An 8,387-nucleotide genomic window follows, 5' to 3' on the forward strand; every position below is an offset into this window, starting at 1 on the left:
TTTGATGTTCAAGCTTAGGCTTCCAATAGGTAACACAGATCAAAAAATACAAATAAAAAAGAAATGCAGATCAAGCAAAACAAATGCATATCAAATAAAACAAATGCAGATCTAGCTAATTTAATAAATTATTGTACTTTAATAAATGTTAAATTTTTTAATGAAAATTAAATATCTTAAAATATAACTTATTATAAATAAGTAAAAAAAATATCATGTTAAAAAAATAAAACTAAAAATCATCATATAGTAGCGAAATTTATAAATGAAAATTCAGTAAAATTGCAAAAATTATAAAAGAGTAAAATTCAGTAACACAATATACCAATCAGATAGAGAGAAGTGAACTTACGATTATGTAACTTTCAATGGAGAGAAACGATGCTGATCGACGTACACCCAAAGAAGAAGATATTTAGTTAAGCTGACATGTCAAATATTTAGAAGCTGATTGGCTAAATATTATTATTTTGGCTGGACAGTCTCGTTTCCTTCTAAAGATTTTCTTTTAATAGTACTAGGTGGATTATGGTCAGCACATATGTGCGGGCATTAATATAATTCATATATCGCATGTATAAAAATTAAATTATTATGAGTGTATAAGTATACCAAAGTCTCACACACACACACAGCCTCCCCGTTTCTCTTTGTTTCTCCTTTTGTCTCACTCATTTCATCTCTCTCAGTATATATACTAGATGGTACACGGCCATGCACGGAATGAATGGACTAAATGAAGACTAAAATTTTTAATCTATAAATATTATAAAGTTAAAAGTTATAACCGCAAATATTTCATGTTATATAATAAAAGAATGAAAGACATTGTGCATGTTTATAGAAGATAAGCTTTGATTTTCTTTTTTAAACTTGTATAAATGGTTAGGTGTAATTGAGATAAATTTTGTGAAAGTAAATCTATAAGAGTAATTTACAACTTGTGTAATTGGTTAGATTTTTATTTTATTTTTAAAAAAAAAAATTTTAATAGTATTTCTCAAGTAAATCCCTAAAATTTTGTGTGTGACTTTTAATTAGCCATGAGAATTTAAATAAATTTATAGTAACCTTCCTATATTAACCGAAACCAAAATACATTATGAGGATTGCATATATCAGTTTCCTATTTTTGGTTATTGCATAAATTACTGTCAAATTTAAATTTGCAAAAATAATCAATTAAATATAGAAATGAAGATCTATTAAATTTGATATTCAAAAATGCCATCAAATCTGCAATTTATTTAAAGTCTTCGGTTGGTTTCCTATTTATTTACTTGGATTTAAATTTTTGGGTTGATTCCCTATTTATTTACTTGAATTATATAACTTTTGAATAATCGAATCATTGATACTAATGAAAATAACTTACTAATTCCTAAAAATATTGTATTGTATAAGAAAAATAATTATAGAAGTAGAAGTTTCATATTCATATAAAAGTAGATACAGAGCAATTCTTTTTTTAGATTTATAATATAACACGTTTAATAATAAAATTTCATGGATCAATATGCACAAAAAAATCATGAATATGTTGTCTCTGATATTTGTTTCTCTTCATATATGAATATGCATACAAAATTCATGTTATAGTTTGGTTTTTCATATAAACGTAGAAGTTGCATATTCATATAGATGTAGCTACAAAGAAAATATATTTTTTAGATTTATAATATAAAATGTTAAATACTAAAAATAAAATATATGGATCAACTTTCTAGTCTTTCATATAGACGTAGAAGTTGCATATTCAAACGATAAGTTTCTAAAAAAACAATATTTTCCTAATTTGTATATCATAATAACACCATTTATTATAATGTAACAAACTTTCCTCAAAAGTTTAATGTGCAAAATATATGATATAATGTCCAATGGTATTACATGTAATTTATCTAGGCAATGGTGGCGTTTTAAAAAAATTGTGTGAAGAGAACTCTCATGATGACACCTAAACAATGACAATTTTGTTAATTACATATGAGGCTGAGATTAATTAATAAAAATGCTCCTCAAATAATGAAAGAAGATGACATAATAGTGTCGTGATACGTTCCTTTAAAAGTACAACATACACATTGTTCGGTTAAGATCTGCGGTTAGGATATAAGGCAAGATGATTAGAATAAAGATGCATAAAATGAAACATATACTATATATTTTTGGCAATGACATGACATGTAATTAGTCTAGGTTAAAGAAGTCTATTCAAAACATTATGTGAGGTGAATTGTAGTGATAACAGATAAATAATGACAAACTTGTGAATCACACATGAAGACAAGGTTTTTTATAAAAGTTTCCCTCGAACAATAAGAAGGGGGCATATATATTTATTGCCTATTTCTTTCTCTATCTCTCTCTATATATATCCCACATTCTCTCACACACACACCATTACCCTGTTTCTCTCTCTCTCACCACCACCTTCTTTCTCTCTCTCTCTCTCTCATTATTAAACACTAGGGGCATTGCCCCCTCGCAAGTGCGGGGTTGTGGACAGAGTTCTTGTTTCATCTCAATATTTGTTAGGGTTATTGTAGTTGTGAATTTTGCGTTTTGAGTTATTTTTCAAGTTTTTTTTATTGTTATAGGGTTAGAGTTGTGATGATGAACTGTGTATGCATTGTTCTCTACTTATGAAGGACTAAACTGTGTTAGTATTGTGATTGATATAGTTCGCGTTTTTGTTTGTTGTGTCACTGAGACTTATTGTTTGTTTGTCTTTTTAATTTGTTTCTTGTACTGCTGAAAGTATATAAATTACATTAAAGTTGTTGATAGTACCTTTTGTTTCTGGATATTTTTTTTCAGTTTAGTTGTGTAAGTTGTATATATTAAGTAATAATTTTTATTATCCTTATTATGTTTGTTATATCTTTTTTTATTTTATTTTTAAAATTTTTGCTCTTACCGGACATTTAAAACAAATACATGAAGATTTATAGAAATAACTATAATTAAATAAGTGACAATTCTGAATATTTGAGATTTAATGAGTTTTAAGCGAATTTATGTATTTCTCATAAGAAGACAATAGCATTGACATGTTGACATTGGGCATGTAAGCTATTTTTATAAGACAAGAGAAGTGAGCAGGTGGAGATGTTGTTGCCGCCTTTGTGTCTGTCGGGATTGTCTCTTGTATCTCCTGTTGTGGATGTGTTTGTTTATCTTTTATTTGATGGGTAATATGTAAACAAAAATCAATGTTAGTTGTATTTATCAGAGTTCATAACTTACTCTGCTTTTTTTGTTTAGGTAATTTCACAGATCTTGGTTGTCATCTTCGTCTTCTTCATTGCAAAAGTAAGTTTGTAAATTGTTAATTAGCTGAGCGTGTAGTTTATATTTGTTTAGCTGACTCGATGTATGTGTCGTTAAGTTTGTAAATTGTTAAATAGCTGGCTGTGTAGTTTGTATTTGTTTAGCTGACTCAATGTATGTGTTGTTGAGTTTTAGTTTAGGTGATTGGTTTGGTATATTTCTTTTGAAGTTTATTTCTAAGATTAAACAAAAAAGAGAGATGATCATTAATGATTCGTCTTTTTTGGAATTATAGTTTTTGGTGTTTTGATTGTTTGGGTTGTTGTGGCTTCTTTTAACCTGTAAAATAAAGGTTTGTGTAAAATTAGTTTGATAAGTAAGGGAGATAAATAGACGACCACATAATTTGGGTAGGAAATATTTTTGATTATTGATTTTAGCACAATATAGATAATAATATAAAGGGAATTGTGTGTTGATTGTTTCTTACAAATCAATGAGGAGACGGATAACGACTCGAGTTGTTTCTTTGCTAAGGTCAGAGCTTTGGACGGAACGGATTTTCCTAACCATCTGCGAGTTTAAATATCAGTTATGATAACGAAACATATTATAAACCCAGATGCAATATGATAATATATCTGGGAGTTCTTGGTTTGTCTTCGCAATCACTTGAAAATTGTCAAATAGTCTAATTATGATTGGAGATTGATCTCAGGAGCACTCGTGATGACTTCATCAATAATAGTTGGTGAGATAAAACGAATGAAGAATGCATGATAAATTATCTTGTACATGCTTGAGCACCTACCAACCTCAAAACGATCGACTTTCACAATAGAACCGGCTTTCAAAAATGGCATGTAATGATTAGCACGTCCGGCAGGAATAAACCCATGAATCACAAAATCTGCAAATAATATTATTTAACAAAGAATCAGGAAATCAATGAAAAACAATTATACTAAATAAGTGTGATAAATAGAAGATTAACTTACCTTTTCATCAAGGAAGAGAACCGTAATTCTCATAAACTCATTGTCTTTCTTGAAGTTTAGGAAATCCCATAAGCGAGGAGGTTAGAGGCTATTCTCTGACTACTACGACCAACATGGAGAGACTCAAAGGTTGAGTGACGGATGTTGGGAACGCCGGTTTGAGGAACTAGAGAGGCAGAGAGACATTTTCTAGAAAATCGTTAAAACTAAAAGGAATCAAAGAGTTTTGTGGAGATGCAGATTGGTTCATCAAAGATGAGAATTATATATATATATATATATATAGGGTTTACAAAAAAGTTACAAATCAGGAACATTTAAGATCAAGCGATTTAAGATGGGGAGATGAAGAGTTCACAGGTGAAAAAATAGATTACGAACAGACACACGGCACAATTCTGTAACTCAGACTTGTTTGAAACAATGATGAAAAGAACCCTAACTCATGTTAAACGAAGACAATTTACAATATGAAAAAACTATAATTGTTTTTTTTCATTTAATGTGATGAACCTTATTTAAAAATAAAACTCATAATACACTTGTAGGTTCGGCCCACAGAGAAAATCGAAGAAGCAAAAATTTCCGACCTTCATAAATATATATTAGTTTCGGCCATCAATGTATAAAGTATTTTTTAGTTTAGTGGTATAAATGTTGATATTCATATCTCAATAACCTGGAAAAAGAGAACTGTAATATTATATTATAGATTTTAATTTGTAAAGCATAAATAAAAGTATTTCATGCTTTGAAACTTTAAAATATCACAGAAGTAAAATAATCCACGAATTTGTTTTGAAGTTTTCTTCTTGGTGCATATAAGAAAATAGCTAATATATATCTATATAAAAATTAAACATAAGAATATTTGTGAAAAATATGTTTTACCAAAATGTTATAAGCAAAAGAGAGATTTAGGCAACTACATTCAAATCCAGCCCAAATTAGATGAGTGTCCCATAAGTGACACAAACGATTTATTTAAAAATCTGAATAAAATACATATTATTAGTACACTATTTATTTAGATTATCTTTCAAAAACACTTAATAAATATTAGAAAACCAGTGCAGAGCACCAAATATCACTAATATTTGTAAAATACAAAAATGCATTATTTAATAATAATTATAAATTTCAAAAATAATATTAAATACTATCGATTTAATTTTACTGAAAATTGATAATCATATAAACGTCGTATTTATAAAAAAAATTAATATATGTGAACAAATTAAAAAGGGAAAATAATAAACTAATTAAGTCAATTGAAATTCATCGTTTCCTCGGGTCATTTCAAGTTTAATATAAGGGATTAGTAAAAAAGTAGCAGAAAGAGGTATTAATAAAAAAAAATGAAAAAGGCATTTATTTACGGCCAACGAGAGAGATCGAGCTTCCCCCATCGCCATCCTTCCTACTGATTAGATCCATAGATGAACGGCGCATTAGGTAACTCATCCGCCTCGGTAAACGGCGGCGGCGGGGGAGATGGAGCAGGAGGACCGGCGCCTTTCTTGGTAAAGACGTACGAGATGGTAGATGATTCGTCGACGGATGAGATTGTATCGTGGAGCTCCAGCAACAACAGCTTCATCGTCTGGAACCATGCGGAGTTTTCACGCCTCCTTCTCCCAACCTACTTCAAGCACAATAACTTCTCTTCCTTCATCCGCCAGCTCAATACCTATGTGAGTCTTCTCTCGATTCAACCACTTTAGGGATTTCGATTTTGATTATTAAGATTCTTGAAATTGTCTTTTGATTCTAGGGATTCCGGAAGATTGATCCAGAGAGGTGGGAATTTTCGAATGATGATTTTATCAAAGATCAAAAGCATCTTCTCAAGAATATACACAGAAGAAAGCCTATCCACAGCCACAGTCAGCCACCTGTTTCCTCCGTGGATCAAGAAAGAGCAGCTCTGCAAGAGCATATGGACAAGCTTTCACGTGAAAAAGCTGCGATCGAAGCTAAGCTTTTCAAGTTCAAACAGCACAAGTCCACAGCAAAGCATAACTTAGACGAAATGGCTGAGCATGTTGAGGATATGGAGAAGAGGCAGGAGAAGCTGATGAGTTTTCTGGAGACGGCCATGCGGAATCCTACTTTTATCAAGAGCTTTGGCCGTAAAGTGGAGGAGTTGGACTTGGATGTTTCAGCTTACAACAAAAAGCGAAGGCTCCCTCAAGGAGAGCAATCAAAGCCACCTTCTGAAGATTCCCATTTGGATAATAGCAGTGGTAGCTCGAGACCTGAGTCTGGCAACATTTTCCATCAAAACTTCTCAAGTAAATTGAGATTAGTGCTTTCTCCAGCCGTTTCAGATCTGAACATGGTTTCACACAGTATACAAAGTTCCAATGAAGGAGGAGCGAGTCCCAAGGGAATACTATCAGGAAGTGATCCAAAAACTACCCAAACAAGAAGAGAAGGCCTACCATTCGCACCTGAAGCATTAGAGCTTGCGGATACCGGGTCATGTCCGGGTATATTACTCTTAAATGACAAAACAATACCCGAGCCTTTGCAGCAGATGATAACTTCTTCAGAGGAGACTGATGGTAGCTTTTCATGTCATTTAAATCTTACATTGGCTTCTGCTCCATTACCAGACAAGACAGCTTCGCAGATAGCTAAGGCAACTCATAAAAGTCAGGAGATTGGAAGAGTTACCGAGTTAAACTTCAACTCAATAGAAACAAGTTCAAGTGAGAAAAATCGAGGTCAACAAGAGGTTGCAGCTGGAGGTAAACAAGCAAATGCAGCACCTCCGGCTAGGGTGAATGATGTATTCTGGGAACAGTTCCTAACAGAAAGGCCAGGGTCTTCAGATAACGAGGAGGCAAGCTCTACTTATAGAGAAAACCCATGTGAAGAGCAAGAGGAGAAAAGAAATGGGCATGTGATGTCACGTAATACAAAGAATATCGAGCAGCTGACCCTGTGACGTAACGACACCGGTAATGCATCCTTAAGCTTACTCCTTTGTTTGATTCCTTATACTGCTTTCTTGATACTTGCATGATGTTTGGCAACTATTGACAAATTCTTGTCTCAGAATTTGCATATGCATATGCGTCCCTGTTCTGTTTGGAAATCATCATTCAATGATTAGAAATGTGGAACGCTGTACTAATTTAAACTTAATATTGTTAATTAAACTTAGCAGGTTGTCATCTGACTAAATACGGTGGAACTGTAACCAGTTTACGCCAATGTAACCTTGGGAACTTACCCATTTGTCTTTCTTCAGGTCATATCAACGATAATAGTCTGTGGTTTTGGTATATGTATGGATGGAGTGAGTATTGAAACATTGGACTGAAACAGCGTCTAAAGAGTAAGTAGCCTTGGCGTAAACGTATGTATCTCTCACCTTTTTGTTTGTTTCGACAACTTGTAATTGACTCTAGATTTAAGAAATATTGACTTATTAGTTTGGTAACATTCTTTGCTCTTTTGCAATTCTCACGCAACATTGTATTTCCTCAACAACTAAACCAATACACACTAAAAAAACATGAAGACCCATGACTTTGTTTAAAAGGGAAAATCTCAAAAATGACGTACACAATAATATCTGAAAGCCATCCTGATTTTCCGGTATAAATATATGCTTCAATTGGTAACAGTTTAATTGAACAGAAAATGAATAAAATAATAAATAAAAATTCAATTGAGGAATCGAAAAAACAAAAAAATACGTAAATTTGTGTTCAATCCGTCCCTCACAAAACTGGAAAGAGAATCTTTTTTTTATAAATTTCTTCATTCATAAGCAAATGAGTAGAACAGTATTTAAACCGAGATCTGTCAGAAACTAGTAAGAAGAAACGAGAATTCGTCGGTGGATCGAGACAAAGACGTTTATTGGATAAGAGAACGTTTAGTCGGTTTACAAATAAGGAAATGTGCAATAGAAAGGAAATCGGCGAAAGCTAGTTCATCGGAAAATACAAGTCGGCGACAAAGAGAAATAAACCCTAGTTCTAGCCGCCGAAAGAACGTGTAGTCGATTTCGGATGGTCTTTTTGTTGCCTTTACCCCTCTTTATATAGATGACCAGTTGATGACCTAATTCGCCTCCATTCAATGGGCTTTCCACGCGTT

The 8,387-nt window shown here is 32.3% G+C and overlaps 1 protein-coding gene across 2 annotated transcripts; it reads left to right on the top strand.

Moving 5' to 3' along the window:
- The first annotated feature begins 5,608 nt into the window (after window positions 1-5,608).
- On the top strand, window positions 5,609-7,734 carry LOC106445779 (heat stress transcription factor A-5). Of its 2 annotated transcripts, none has more exons than XM_013887409.3 (3): window positions 5,609-5,965; window positions 6,046-7,237; window positions 7,447-7,734. In XM_013887409.3, exons 1-2 carry the CDS (start codon window positions 5,711-5,713, stop codon window positions 7,222-7,224), a joined length of 1,434 nt encoding a protein of 477 aa, XP_013742863.2. In that variant the 5' UTR covers window positions 5,609-5,710; the 3' UTR covers window positions 7,225-7,237; window positions 7,447-7,734. The 2 variants fall into 2 exon arrangements, with proteins under 2 accessions (XP_013742863.2, XP_013742862.2); XM_013887408.3 differs by having other exon boundaries at window positions 5,611-5,965; window positions 7,531-7,734.
- The last annotated feature ends 653 nt before the right edge of the window (window positions 7,735-8,387 follow it).

This window comes from Brassica napus, chromosome A4 (genome assembly GCF_020379485.1).
Source record: "Brassica napus cultivar Da-Ae chromosome A4, Da-Ae, whole genome shotgun sequence".
Classification (NCBI taxonomy): Eukaryota; Viridiplantae; Streptophyta; class Magnoliopsida; order Brassicales; family Brassicaceae; genus Brassica; species Brassica napus.